The sequence below is a fragment of the Dermacentor albipictus genome, chromosome 8 (genome assembly GCF_038994185.2).
Source record: "Dermacentor albipictus isolate Rhodes 1998 colony chromosome 8, USDA_Dalb.pri_finalv2, whole genome shotgun sequence".
Lineage (NCBI taxonomy): Eukaryota > Metazoa > Arthropoda > Arachnida > Ixodida > Ixodidae > Dermacentor > Dermacentor albipictus.
Window position 1 is genome coordinate 1,355,069 of NC_091828.1, and position 15,157 is coordinate 1,370,225.

General features: G+C 49.1%; 1 protein-coding gene across 1 annotated transcript in view; it reads right to left on the reverse strand.

The window, feature by feature from the left end:
* Positions 1–8,138: 8,138 nt before the first annotated feature.
* LOC135911559 (prolyl 4-hydroxylase subunit alpha-1-like) overlaps positions 8,139–15,157 on the reverse strand; it is a 56,645-nt gene continuing 49,626 nt past the window's right edge. The window contains exon 3 of the mRNA XM_065443885.2: positions 8,139–8,921. Coding sequence (XP_065299957.2) covers positions 8,477–8,921 — 445 coding nt within the window. The 3' untranslated portion in view covers positions 8,139–8,476. The remainder of the gene's footprint in view (positions 8,922–15,157) is intronic.

Here is a 15,157-nt window from a genome sequence, read left to right on the forward strand (position 1 = left end):
CTTTCCTACGGCCACAGGGACGCTCACTCACAACGAGATTATTAAATTCTTCTACATGTCTACAGAAGGGTCTTTCCACCCCCGCACCCGAAGTTGAATAGGGCGCAAGCCGTTTCGCATAGACTTCTGCAGACCAGCACGTATCCGTGTCTCTCCGTTCTCCACGAGGCTTACCCGGACGTGTATCGCGACGAAGCCTGCCCCTTCTGCGGGCAGACCTCCACTCTAGCGCATATGCTCTGGGAGTGCGGGTCGACATACCCCAAGTTCATCAAGGAGGAGTGGGACTCGCGTCTGCGTAGTCCCGCTCTAGAAAAAAAAAATCCTGGCTGTCCGGCGTGCCCGCGACCGGGCCGGTGGGCTAGACCTGCCGGTCCCGACGCGGGACTAGCCGGGTATGCGACGAGTTCGCGTCCTCGCCGGACCTGCAATAAAGTTTCTTCACTCACCCACTCACCGAATGGAGATAAAGAAGTATGCGAGTCTATATATATATGTTGTCACAGTTGGTAATGTGGGAACAAGAGGACGATGACGGTGGCCTTGGAGACGACGAAGAAGAGTGTAGTATTATCGCTGCTGCACGCTTTGTTGGCTCAGCCATTAAAAGCCAACTGTAAATAGACGCACACTTCTTCCTTCTCGTAACATCATATATATATATATATATATACTTCTTTATCTCCATTCGGTGACCGCATTTCAGCAGCTAGGTTATCAGTCGCAGCAAGTCGCGCCTAAATTTGTGTTGTCGCCAAGCCTCGTGTTCTTCTGTGTTCGATGGCATTACTGGTGTACAGGGTCGTCCTTTTTGAAAGGGAACACGCGAGCGCGTGGCCTGTGCTCTGCGGTGGCTGCCTAGAGCGCCGGTCAGTGGCAGCGAGAAGAAGCACGTCCGCTTTTGGCGTCATCTATTGACGGTCAGAATGACTAGGCATGGCCGATTGGAAGCGCCTACTGGACTACCTTCCCCGTATTACTGATGCGCAAGGAGTGGGGCCTGCAGCACGAGCGCGATTTGCTAGCTGCAGGCCCCGCTCCTTGATCTTGATCAATGATTGGCGTTTCTTGATCAATGATCAAGAAACGCCAATGTATGAAAGCCTCTAACCCTACAGCTAGAATGGAACTGGCAGAACTTTTCAAGTTAATCAACAAGCGTAAGACAGCTGACATAAGGAAGTATAATATGGATAGAATAGAACATGCACTCAGGAACGGAGGAAGCCTAAAAGCGGTGAAGAAGAATCTAGGAATAGGTAAGAATCAGATGTATGCGTTAAGAGACAAGGCCGCCAATATCATTACTAATACGAATGAAATCGTTGAAGTGGCTTTAGAGTTATATAGAGATTTATACAATACCAGTGGCAACCACGACGATAATGGGAGACAAAATAGTCTAGAGAAATTTGAAATCCCACAAGTAACGCCGGAAGAAGAAAAGAAAGCCTTGGGAGCTATGCAAAGGGAGAAGGCAGCTGAGGAGGATCAGGTAACAGCAGATTTGTTGAAGGATGGTGGACAGATTGTTCTAGAAAAACTGGCCGCCCGGTACACGCAATGCCTCATGACTTCGAGCGTACCGGAATCTTGGAAAAACGCTAACATAATATTATCCATAAGAAAGGGGACGCCATAGGCTGATCAGCTTACTGTCCGTTGCCTACAAAGTATTTACTAAGGTAATTGCAAATAGAAACAGGAACACCTTAGACTTCCGTCAACCAAAGGGCCAGGCAGGATTCCGCAAAGGCAACTCAACAATAGATCATATTCACACTATCAATCAGGTGATAGAGCAATGTGCGGAATATAACCAACCCCTATATATAACTTTCATTGATTACGAGAAAGCGTTTGATTCAGTCGAAACCTCAGTAGTCCTGGAGGCATTGCGGAATCAGGGTGTAGACGAGCCGTATGTAAAAATACTGAAATATATCTATAGCGGCTCCACAGCCACCGAAGTCCTCCATAAAGAAAGCAACAAAATCCCAATACAGAAAGGCGTCAGGCAGGGAGATACGATCTCTCCAATGCTATTCACAGCGTGTTTACAGGAGGTATTCAGAGACCTGGATTGGGAAGAATTGGGGATAAGAGTTAATGGAGAATACCTTAGTAACTTGCGATTCGCTGATGATATTGCCTTGCTTAGTAACTGAGGGGACCAATTGCAATGCATGCTCACTGACCTGGAGAGGCAAAGCCGAAGGGTGGGTCTAAAAATTAATCTGCAGAAAACTAAAGTAATGTTTAACAGTCTCGGAAGAGAACAGCAGTTTACAATAGGTAGCGAGGCACTGGAAGAGGTAAGGGAATACATCTACATGGGACAGGTAGCGACTGCGGATCCGGATCATGAGACTAAAAATAATCAGAAGAATAAGAATGGGCTGGGGTGCGTTTGGCAGGCATTCTCAGATTATGAACAGCAGGTTGCCATTATCCCTCAAGAGAAAAGTATATAACAGCTGTGTCTTACCAGTACTCACGTACGGGGCACAAACCTGGAGGCTTACTTTGAAAAGGGTTCTACTTAAATTGAGGACGACGCAACGAGCTATGGAAAGAAGAATGATAGGTGTAACGTTAGGGGTTAAGAAAAGAGCAGATCGGCTGAGGGAACAAACGCGAGTTAATGATATCTTAGTTGAAATCAAGAAAAATAAATGGGCATGGGCAGGACATGTAAGGAGGAGTGAAGATAACCGTTGGTCATTAAGGGTTACGGACTGGATTCCAAGGGATGTGAAGCGTAGCAGGGGGCGGCAGAAAGTTAGGTGGGCGGATGAGATTAAGAAGATTGCAGGGACGACATGGCCACAATTAGTACATGACCGGGGTAGTTGGAGAAGTATGGCAGAGGCCTTTGCCCTGCAGTGGGCGTAACCTGGCTGATGATGATGATGATGACAGCCGCCGTGGATACCGCGCACGTCCCCCGGGTCCTCCTCTCTTTCGCTTTCTTTCCCATGAGATCGCGAATGCAGCTGGTATTAGCGGCGAGCAGTTACGGAGTCGCCATCTATCGGAAGCGCCTCGCTGGCATAGTATGAGGGATCACGCGGCGCGCTCGTCATAGGTTTTGCTGTCAGCGCTGACTGAAAACACCACGCGGGAGCTCTCCCGGACATTTCTGTAGGTAATTTCGAAACGAGAGAAGGGTTTTACAGTCTAAATAATAAACAAGGCAAACTGAAAGCACAGAATCGTTTACAGGCGCTATCCCTTTACCGAATACGTACAGTGAACGCGACTGTGCGCGGTCGTCACTCTTACAGGCGAAGCTTAAGCGTCCTCCGAATTATTTGTTCACCGTCCTCGCCCATCGTTCCAATGACGTCATCCTCGGTCTTGACTTTTTATCCGCCCACTCCACCCTCATCGATTGTTCCGCTGGTAATGTACAGCTTTACCTACCAAGTGCAATTGATCAACCCGGACCAGTCAAGAGCCGGCTCTGTTCTGCCATGCACATCCGTTTGCCGCCGCAAGCCGTCACTGGTGTTTCTGTTACGGCCTCTCCACCAGCCCTCAGCAGTGACTATTCGCTCGCTCCCATCCCTTCCGTTCTGTTGACGCACAGTGTTGGTATAACACACACTGTTACAACTCTACGCGACAATCTTGCTTGCCTTCCTGTGTTGAATTTCGGGCTGTGTTCGCAAGTCTTCCCAGAGGGAATTTCCCTCGCTATGCTGACGCCTTCCTACGGCTACGTCATCTCGGCATTCTTTCCAACTGATGTTCCTCGTTCGTACACTGCTGATATTCAGCCTTCTTCACCAGATCTGTCTTCTACTGACCTGCACAAAATGATCGCTCCAGACCTTTCATCCCATCAAGCAGACGATCTTCGCCTCCTCTCCTCTTATAGGGACGTCTCTGAACTTTGTGACCATCCTCTGGGTCGAACCTGCGCTGCCAAGCACCGCATAAACACTGGCGATGCCCATCCGATCCACTGACGGCCATACCGGGTATCATCAGTTGAGCGTCACATCATACAAAAGGACGTCTACAAGATGTTCGCAAAAGATATAATCGAGCCGTCCTGCAGCCCTTGTGCTTCTCTTGCGGTTCTTGCTAACAAGGAAGACGACAGCTGGAGACGATGGAGACAGCTGGAGAGACGCATAGACGATGCCCTGGATTGCCTTCACGGCACGAAGCATTTTTTTTTCAATCGACCTTCCGTGAGGATACTGGAAGATCGCCATCAATGGCATGAATAGTGGGAAGACCCCTTTTGTTATCCCTGACGGCCTTCATCAGTTTACAGTCATGCCCTTCGGCTTGTGCAACGCCCCGGCCACCTTCGAACGCATGATGGATGGACACCCTCTTCATCATCATCATCATCATCAGCCTGGTTACTCCCACTGCAGGGCAAAGGCCTCTCCCATACTTCTCCAACTACCCCGGTCATGTACTAATTGTGGCCATGTTGTCCCTGCAAACTTCTTAATTTCATCCACCCACCTAACTTTCTGCCGCCCCGTGCTACGCTTCCCTTCCCTTGGAATCCAGTCCGTAACCCTTAATGACCATCGGTTATCTTTCCTCCTCATTACATGTGCGGCCCATGCCCATTTCTTTTTCTTGATTTCAACTAAGATGTCATTTACCCACGTTTGTTCCCTCACCCAATCTGCTCTTTTCTTATCCCTTAAAGTTACACCCATCATTCTTCTTTCCATAGCTTGTTGCGTCGTCCTCAATTTCAGCAGAACCCTTTTCGTAAGCCTCTAGGATTCTGCCCCATACGTGAGTACTGGTAAGACACAGCTGCTATACACTTTTCTCTTGAGGGATAGTGGCAACCTGCTGTTCATGGTTTGAGAGTGCCTGCCAAACACCCCCCAGCCCATTCTTATTTTTCTGGTTATTTCAGTCTCATGATCCGGATCCGTGGTCACTACCTGCCCTAAGTATATGTATTCCCTTACCACTTCCAGTGCCTCGCTACCTATCGTAAACTGCTGTTCTCTTCCGAGACTGTTAAACATTAGTTTACACCCTCTTAGGCGGTTTTAAATAGTCCATTTGCCTGTGTTACTTTGATGACGTCCTTGTATTTTCACCGACATGTGAAACGCATCTCGACTGACTTTCATCCTTCATTTCTGTTTCGCAACGCGGGCTGCAACTTAATTCAACCAAGTGCCACTTCGGACGTCAGCAGCATGCAATGCTCGGTCATCTTGTCGACTCAACCTGTGTTCGCGCCGACCCTGACAAAGTTCGAGCCGTGCAGAAGTTCCCCGTTCCGACTTGCACAAAGGAAGTTTGTAGCTTTCCAAGGCTGCTCCTACATTCGTCGTTTTGTCAACAACTTCGCGGAAATCACACGTCCTCTTACAAAGTTACTGAAGAAAGGTATCTCGTTTTTTGGGGGGTGCTGCACAGGCTGCCGCTTTCCCTACCTTCATCACGTCGCTGACCGCACCATCTGTCCTGAGTCATTTCGGCGGCCGCGATTCAACAAAACTACGCACTCATGTCAGCACCTACGGAATCATCGCCGTTTTGGTCCAGCTTCAGAATTGGCATGCCTGTGTTATCGCCTATGCCAGCCGTCTCCTTTCCGCAGCCGAACAGAACTACTCCATCACGGAACGGGAGTGTCTTGCTCTCGTTTGGGCGATGGGCAAATTCCGCCCCTACTTACATGGCCGGCATTTCACCGTCACTTTCGATCACCACGCACTTTGCTGGCTTTCATCTCTTAAGGATCCCACTGGGCGTCTTGGTCGCTGGGCATTGCGGCTCCAAGAATACACCTACTCTGTTATAGCTATGGCCGATTGCACCGGGACGCTGACTGTCTTGCAATCCCTTGGATACGCCTGAAGCCTCCGATGACGCGCTTGCATGCGTACTCTCGCTTCCCTCTTTAAGCCACATCCGTGATGAACAGCGCCGTGATCCCATCTTGAGCTTACTCAGAAGCTGGATGCTGCAGTACCCGATCCGTCTCTTCGCCTCTACGTGCTTAAAGTTGGTACATTATATCGTCCATCCGGAGGAGAGCTGAACTGTTGCTTGTCGTTCCTACGCATCTGCGCTTGTGTTCTCGGTCAACTCAATGACGCCCCAACCGCTGGTCATCTTGGAGTTTCCCGGACGTACGATCGCGTTCGGCATCGCTTTTGTCGTCCCGGTCTTTAGCACTTCGTTCGTCGCTACATCGCTGCATATGAACCGTGCTAACGCTTAAAGAAACCACCTATGCTTCCTGCTGGCGTCCTTCAGCCCTTTGACGTCCCATCTTACCCCTTCCGATTTGGTCTTGTCCTCCTTCGTTCTTTCCCTACCTCTACTACTGGTAACAAATGGATTGCCGTTGCTACGGACCACACCACCCAGTACGCAATTACATGCGCCGTCCCTGCCAATCACGCTACGGGCGTCGCTGATTTCCTACTACAAGATGTCATCTTTCATCATGGAGCCCCTCGTCCGCTCCTCACCGATCGTGACCGCTACTTTCTCTCCAGCGTTATCGATGACCTCCTTCACTCCGGCTCGACAAAAAATACAATGCTACGACGGCTCACCACCCGCAAACCAACGGCTTGACTGAACGATTCAATCGGAGACTAAGTGACATCCTTTCTATGCATGTCTCTTCGGACCATCAAGACTGGTACGCAGCGTTGCCTTTCGTTACATTTGCCTACAGTTCCTCCCATCACGATACCGCTGGTTTTTCACCCTTTTTTCTGTTTGGCCGTGACTCAACGTTACCTTTTGACACTATCATCCCTGCTGCCGACCATTTCCGCACTGAGTACACCCGCAATGCCATTTCAAAAGCTGACGAGGCACGCCAGATTGCTCGCCTTACGATATCGCTAGACCACCAGGGGCACCGCTGTGATTCCCGTCATCGCAACGTTATCTATACTCCGGGTTATTCCAGGTTATTATACTCAGGTTATCTACACGAGATTAGCCTGCTCAAGTGTTGCTCTCCCTCCGTTTAACCACTTATAGACGTTGTTCCCGCATCCCGCCTTTAACTTTATCGCTCTCCTACACCATCGCAAGCACCGTGTGACAGAACTTAAGCAGTCGGTAGTAATGTTACGGTAATATTCCTATATAGGAGCGTCGATGAAGAAGTCGCTTTTGATGCACGCATTCGACCATATGATTCAGTGCTTGCTCTCTTTGTAAATATATTGTAAATACGCTTCCCTGTTTTGTCTGCTTCCACGTAACACTATAACACTATAACACCTCTCCAACTACCCGGTCATGCGCTAATTGCGGCCAAGTTGTCCATGCAAACTTAATCTCATCCGCCCACCTACCTTGTTGCCGCCCACTGCGAGGCTTCCCTTCTCTTGGAATCCAGTCCGTAATCAGTAATGACCACCGGTTATCTTTCCTCCTCATTAAATGCCCTGCCCATTTCCTTTTCTTGATTTCAACTAAGATGTCATTAACTCGCTTTCCTTCCCTCACCCAATCTGCTATCTTCTTATCCCCCTTAACGTTACACCCATTATTCTTCTTTCCATAGGTCGTTGCGGCGCCCTCAATTTAAGTAGAAACCCTTTCGTAAGCCTCCAGGTTTCTGCCCCGTACGTGAGTACTCGTGAGACACAGCTGTTTTACATTTTTTTTTTCTTGAGGGATAATGGCAACCTGCTGTTCATGATCTGAGAATGCCTGCCAAACGCATCCCAGCCCATTCTTATTCTTCTGATTATTTCAGTCTCATGATCCGGATCTGCGGTCACTACCTGCCCTAAGTAGATGTATTCCCTTACCACTTCCAGTGCCTCACTACATATCGTAAACTGCCGTTCTCTTCCGAGCCTGTTAAACATTAGTTTTCTGCAGGTTTTTTTTAGACCCATCCTTTTGCTTCGCTAGTCCAGGTCTGAGCATGCATTGCAATTGGTCCCCTGAGTTACTAAGCAAGCCATTATATATATATATAGCAAAGGGGGCTTGCGGTGGGTGGCTCCCTCAATTCAGGACTCCACTGGTCCTTGCTGCTCGCCGGACCAGTGCGCGGAGCGCTAGCTGCGCCAGTCGGTGCTAGCAGGTTCAAAACGATACTGCCTTTGGTGTACGATCATAGAGGGCTGCACAACTATACTAGGTGCTCCCTGAGGTCATGGGGTTTGTTTTTTAATAATTACAGCTTTTTTGCACACCGAAGGAACAAATCCGAGGCATTAATAAGTATAAGTGCAATATATGTTATGTAATGAACTCATTTTTCTCCTTGCTCTGCCCCACCATTGACAACTTATTTTCTTGCCGCTTTTACGGTTTGCAGTAGCTGGCTAGATCGCACGTCCTCATGGCGACATCTCGGCCCTGCCTGTAAATAAACTCATTCTAATTCGAAGCCGCTTCCATACAGTCAAAACTTAAAAAAAAATGCTAGTTTGCACACAAGACCGACTTCATTTAGACACACGCCGTCTTCCTCGCATATCCGCGGGCGTCAGCCGGGTGTGTCGTAATGCACGACGGCGTTAGTCCGCTCGCGAATCCACTTGGTCACGATCCACTTGGAGCCCCACAGTACGGGGCAGCCGACGTGCAGGGAGAGGTCGTCCGCCCTCCTCTTCTGGTGCCAGAAGGAGAAGTGCTGTGGGGCATCGTCCCCAGCGTACGGCTCCAAGTCGTACCAGAAGAGGGCGTCACCGACGCGAGGCTTCACCGCGATTCCCAGCTTTACAAAGGCAGTGGCGCCTCCCGCGGCCACGTCGGTCAGGTACATCAGTGTGGTGGCCAGTCTGTTGCCGTCCTCGGTGTCAACGCTGTGAGCAACTTCGCCGAATCCATGCGCGTCCAGGTGAGGTGTGTAGTGTCCACCGAGGCCGTAGTTGGCTACCTGGTATGCCTCTGCCGTTTCCACCGAGAGGCCCGTTGCAGCTCCTATGCGGCGGGTGTCAGGATTGGGGGCTCAATCCCTTCGTCCGTGGTCCTTTGCCAAGATTGGAGTACGGCATGAATTCGAAGGTAGCTGGCCCATGCCGTCGTCCAACTTATTTACGCTGAGATCGTTGATGAAGTGAAGAACTGCTTCTCATCGAGAACGAGGAAAAAGGGGTTTATTTACAGAAATTAACTCAGTCTAACATGACTGCTTGAGAAAAATAGTATTAGTCCAACAGGACTGCATGAGAGAAGTGAACCAGTCTAACATGACTGCTCAAGAGAAGTGCGTCCAACAATCGCACAACCACAGTTTTTATACACTCGATCCGCTGGTCCTACGACGCGGCGGCTGTTCGTTTACACACCACCAACTCGCAGCTGCTCTGAAGACCAGTTTACAGACACAAAGGCACACACATTCCGAAGCCCAAGCGACGGCGTTGAAGGTGGTGCCGTTCCGGAAAATCGACGTTGTCGATCGCGCGTCGCTCATTGTTCCGAGCCACTCCAAACCGTGAGAAGCACAAAAATAAGACGTTCCCGCGGTAGCTTCTTCAGGCGTGTCAAATCAGCTCCGCATTGGGGAACTCTAGAATCATTGTCCACACACCGAATTCGTCCCGTCACCATGTCGAAGGGGCTGGAGGAAGGCGGCGGGTTCCAGCGCAAAGGTCGCTTCTTTGAACGCCTCGCAGCTGCAGCACGGAGAGGTGGAGAGCGGGAGGTGCGCGTCTTGCACCCCTTGTCGTAATCGGGTGGCAAGGTGACAATCTTGTTGTGCAACCCGCCGTTCTTTACAGCGCCTCCATGGCCCCAAAAGTCTCGACTGTCTAGCGCTGACAACCGCTAGGCAGGAAGAGAACGGCTGCTGGTCAGGGGGGGATTGATGTCTTGGCTCGCAGCGACCACTTGTGCATTGATGTCACCGCCCCAAAACATCCAACAAGGACAGGCAACTGCAAAATGAACCCCACAACACGGCTCTGCGCCGAGATGACGTGCATTGGCTCTCACTTTAGACTCGCTAGGCTTCAAAAAAAAACAACAACAACATAAGTGCAGAAACAAAAAAAAAATGCTGCATTTCACTATGCCAATTTCTGAAGCAAATTCCTGCTGACAAATTCAGCAATCATGGAGGGAATCCTGCTAAATGAGAGGGGATCTTCTTCGCTTAATAAAATTAACACTAGTAACCCTAAAATTTAGGCGGGACCCTCAAACGCAGAATTCAAATTAGCCTGCTCAAACCATCCGCATTGCTATGCAACTTTCCCTTCTTATATCTAACGGAGAAGTTGTACTCTTGGAGAGTGAGGCTCCATCGGAGCAAGCGGCCGTTTTTGTGTGACATTTGATTGAGCCACGTCAGAGGACAGTGGTCGGTCTCGAAGATGAACTTCGCTCCGTACAAGTAACACGACAACTTCTGGGCGGCCCAAACCAAACAAGCGCATTCCTTCTCTGAAGCGCTGTAGGCCTCCTCTCTTACATTTAGTTTACGGCTGGCGTAGAGGATAGGATGCTCCTCGTTATCGTCGCCGACTTGACTAAGTACCACGCCCATACCTCTGTCGCTTGCGTCGCATTGAACTATGAATTCCTTTGTGTAGTCTGGCGCGCGAAGCACAGGGCGAGAAACCAATAGCGTCTTCAAACTTTGGAAAGCGTTCTCTTTGTCCTTATCCCAGTGTACGTTACTCGGTGCTCCCTTTCGGAGGGCGTCTGTTAATGGACTTGCCAATTGCGAGTAATTCGGAATGTACCGTTGATAGTACCCCACAAGTCCCAAAAATGAACGAACGTCCGTTTTCGTGCGCGGCTGAGAAAAATCTCCAATCGTTGCTATTTTCAGCTCAGCCGGCCGTCTCATGCCCTGACCAACAACATGGCCCAGATAAGTAACCTGCGAACATCCAAACCTACACTTTTCCGCTTTCATCGTTAAGCCGGCTTCCCTCAACCGTGAGAACACCTGTTTGAGGTGCGATACGTGTTGTTCCCAGCTGTCCGAAAAAATGGCTACATCATCAAGATAAGGTAAGGCGAACTCCTGCAAGTCTTTTAGGACAATATCCATTAACTTAGAGAAGCTAAACGGCGCGTTCTTCAGCCCGAAGCTGAGTGCGAGAGGGCGAAAAGTGCCTACAGGCGAGATGAATGCGGCATAGCGGCTGGCACTTTCTGAAAGGGGAACTTGCCAGTACCCCCGCACGAGATCTATAGTTGAAATGTATTTAGCAGCGCTAACTCTTTCAATTCGTTCCTCAATGTTGGGTATCGGGTACAGCTGATCCCTAGTGATCGCATTTAACTTCCTGTAGTCAACACACGGACGAGGGTCCTTGTTAGGGGTTTCTACGAGTATTAGCGGTGACGTGTAGTCACTCTCAGCGGGCTCAATAACTCCCAACTCTAGCATGCGCTGTATCTCTGCCTCCATAATCTCTCTCTGTCTTGGAGACACCCTGTAAGGTTTTGATCTTACTGGTTCGGTAGAGGTCAGCTCAATTTCATGCGTTATCAGTTCGGTTCTACCCGGCCGATCGCTGAATCTGTCGAGATATTCCCCTAACACCCCTTTTAGCTCATCTAGCTGCTCGGGTCTTAGAGCATGCGAGCTTACCGAGTGTTCTACTACTTCTTCTAGGCCGATTTCAGAGTTCGAGGTTGCCCTATCCTCCTTAAACTTGGTACCGATGCCATCCGGCTCTTTGACAGTATAGTTAATGACTCCGCTCCGCTCTACATACGGCTTCATCAAATTACAGTGATATATCCTCACTTCCTTCCTGCGACCGGGCATTCTCAAAGCATAGTTAGTTTCTGAAAGTTTGTGCAACACTTTAACGGGCCCGTCCCAGTGAACTTCAAGCTTGTTCTTTCTTGAAGGTTTGAGGATCATTACCTGGTCTCCGGCGTTAAACGTACGAAGCCTCGCATTCCTGTCGTAATAGAATTTGGCGTTCTTTTGAGCTAGTGCCATGTTCTTTCCGACTAGTTCTTGGGTCGCGCTTAGCCGTTCCAGTAAATTTAGTACGTATTCAACCACGGTTGGACTCTCCCCTCTTTCCTCCCACATCTCTCTTAACATTCTCAGTGGAGAACGGAGTGTCCTCCCATACACTAGTTCTGCTGGTGAGAACCCTGTCGCTTCATGTGGAACCGTTCGCAAAGCAAACAAAGTTGCCGGCAGACAGTTCTCCCAGTCCTCCTTGTGCTCGTAACAGAGCGCACGCAAAACTCGCTTAAGCACCGAATGCCACCTCTCTACACTGTTTGACTGAGGGTGATAGACAGAACTGTGTATTAACTTTACCCCGCACTTTTGCAAGAATGTGGAAGTCAGTGCGCTCGTGAATACTGACCCTTGATCTGCCTGAATTTCGGCTGGAAACCCAACTCGTGCAAACCCTGTCAAAAGCGCGTCTACTACTTCAGTGGAGCTGAGCTCTTTCAAAGGGATTGCTTCTGGAAACTTGGTAGCCGGACACAGCATGGTAAACAAGTACCTGTAGCCTGATTTTGTTTTTGGAAGAGGCCCTACCGTGTCTATTACAAGCCGTCTGAAAGGCTCTGTTATTAAGGGCACTACCTTCAGTGGAGCTTTCCAAGTCTCTCCTGGTTTACCAGAACGCTGGCAGGCGTCGCATGATCTTACAAAGTTTTCTACATCTTTGAAACAGCCAGGCCAGTAGTATTCCATAAGCAATCTTTCCTTTGATTTGTTTATGCCTAGGTGGCCGGACCACCCATTTCCATGACAAAGACTCAAAAGGTCCTCCCTATACTTAGTAGGTATGACTAACTGATCTAAAATCTTACCCTTTCGATCTCTGTAATGCCGATACAACAATCCTCCTCTCTCATGTATCGTTACGTTGCGCCTAGCAATGCCTTCTTTAGCTGTGTCACGTAATTTAGCTAAGCTCTCATCATTCTTTTGCTCGGCTGCCAGTGACTCTCTATCCACGCGTAAGAGTTGATCAAAGTTCTTTGAGGCCGGTGATAACAACGACCCTGTCTCGCTTGTGAGCGCGTCTGCTTGCTCTTCCTGCAGGCTAGAACTCTGACACTCTAGTGCTACGCTCTCATTGAGCTGGTCAACTGGCAGGCTCTCCTCAACTGTTCTTTTGTCCCTCGGGCCTAGCTCGGATTCGGGTATTGAAGCTATCCCCTTTTCTGCTTCAGCTGGAGGAGCTTGAGCATTTTCAGCCGAAAGCGCCGAGATCTTACGAGCTTGGCCTCTGGTCAATGCCTGTACTATGCCCTCTCCTAGTTTGAGCCCTCTGTCACGCAGTAACTGATTCGAACGATTCGAAAAGATGTAGGGATACTGCAGTGACAAAAATTTGGAAACTGCAGCCTCAGTCTCTAGCTCCCCGAATGGTCCACTGATTTTGACTTTGGCCATGGGCAGACATACGCTGTGTTCTTCTACAACCTGTTTTATCCATGCTACTTCTCCGGTGAAGTCCTCTACCATCACGTAAGACGGATGGACAATGTCCAGCGTGGCGGCACTGTCTCTTAGCACTCGGCATGGTTTTCCATTAACTTGCAGGTTGTGGAGATACGGACTTAAAAGTTCCATATTCTCATCCTTTTCCTCTACGTAGGAAAAAACTACGCTAGGCTTCTCGCAGTTTACAGCTATATGTCCCAGTTTGTGGCATTTGTAACAGCGAATTGGTCTAACAGATTCGAATTTTCTTTTCTGTTCTTTTTGTGCTGTTTCTCCGTTAAGTTTCTCCTCGCTCTTTTCTGCGGGCTTTTCCGCCATGTCTACAGGCTCGGATCGTCTAGTTTGCGCACCCTTTTTGAACGGAAATGGCTTCCGCGGTCCATTTCGACCGTCCCAGTTTCCCTCCTCGGCGTTCAATTTTCTACGGGTTGCGTACTCTTCGGCTAATTCAGCCGCCCTTTCCACAGTGTTTACATTACCTCTGTCTTGCACCCACAGTTTCACAGCTTGGGGGATGGTTTTGTAAAACTGCTCTAGACACATGCATTCAATGATCATGTCTCTGCTGTCGTACGCTTCCGCGCTTTTAAGCCACTCGACTAGGTTGGCCTTTAAGCTATATGCAAACTCCGGATAGCCCTCGCTATCTTTCTTGCCTGTGCTCCTAAACCTTTGCCGAAAAGCTTCGGCTGAAAGGCGGTACTTCTTCAGGAGACTAGCCTTAACTTTTGCATAATCATATGCATCCCGCACACTCAATCTGGCGATTACTTCCGCCGCCTCACACGGCAACATAGACAGCAACCGCTGTGGCCATGTACTCGGGCCGAAGTTCATCTTTTCGCAAGTCCTTTCAAAATTGCATAGGAACAAGCCTATGTCGGTCCCGACCTCAAATGGCTTTAATAGCCTGTCCATGCGGTATGATTCTGCCTCACTTGATCGTCCCAGAGCGCCTTCACTTCCTTGAGACAACTCCAAACGTTTGCTTTCAAGTTCAAGTTGCATTTTTCTTAACTCGCGATCTTTATCGCGTTCCTCCCTTTCTTTTCTCTCTCGTTCTTCTCTCTTTTTCAGAAGTTCAAACCCCAGTTCAACGTCTTCCTCACTGGCCTGTTCGGAAATGATATGCAATATTTCTGATTTTAGCATTTCCTTACGTACATCTAGGCCCAGTTCCTCACCAACAATCAACAACTCGTCTCTCAGCAGTGTCCTTAATTCCATGACTGCTGCTTTACTGCCTTGATTCTGCTCTCTAAATCTAGCTAGTAAAACACAACCTAGCTAACACACAACAATCTAGCTTCCCTACTGTTCTAAACAGAACAACCACAAAATGAAGCCTAGAAAGTCAAAGCAAAAACCAAGCACTCACCGCAAATACAGCACCATGTCGCAAAGTCCATCTCACCGCTGTCAGCCAGTTGTCAGGATTGGGGGCTCAATCCCTTCGTCCGTGGTCCTTTGCCAAGATTGGAGTACGGCATGAATTCGAAGGTAGCTGGCCCATGCCGTCGTCCAACTTATTTACGCTGAGATCGTTGATGAAGTGAAGAACTGCTTCTCATCGAGAACGAGGAAAAAGGGGTTTATTTACAGAAATTAACTCAGTCTAACATGACTGCTTGAGAAAAATAGTATTAGTCCAACAGGACTGCATGAGAGAAGTGAACCAGTCTAACATGACTGCTCAAGAGAAGTGCGTCCAACAATCGCACAACCACAGTTTTTATACACTCGATCCGCTGGTCCTACGACGCGGCGGCTGTTCGT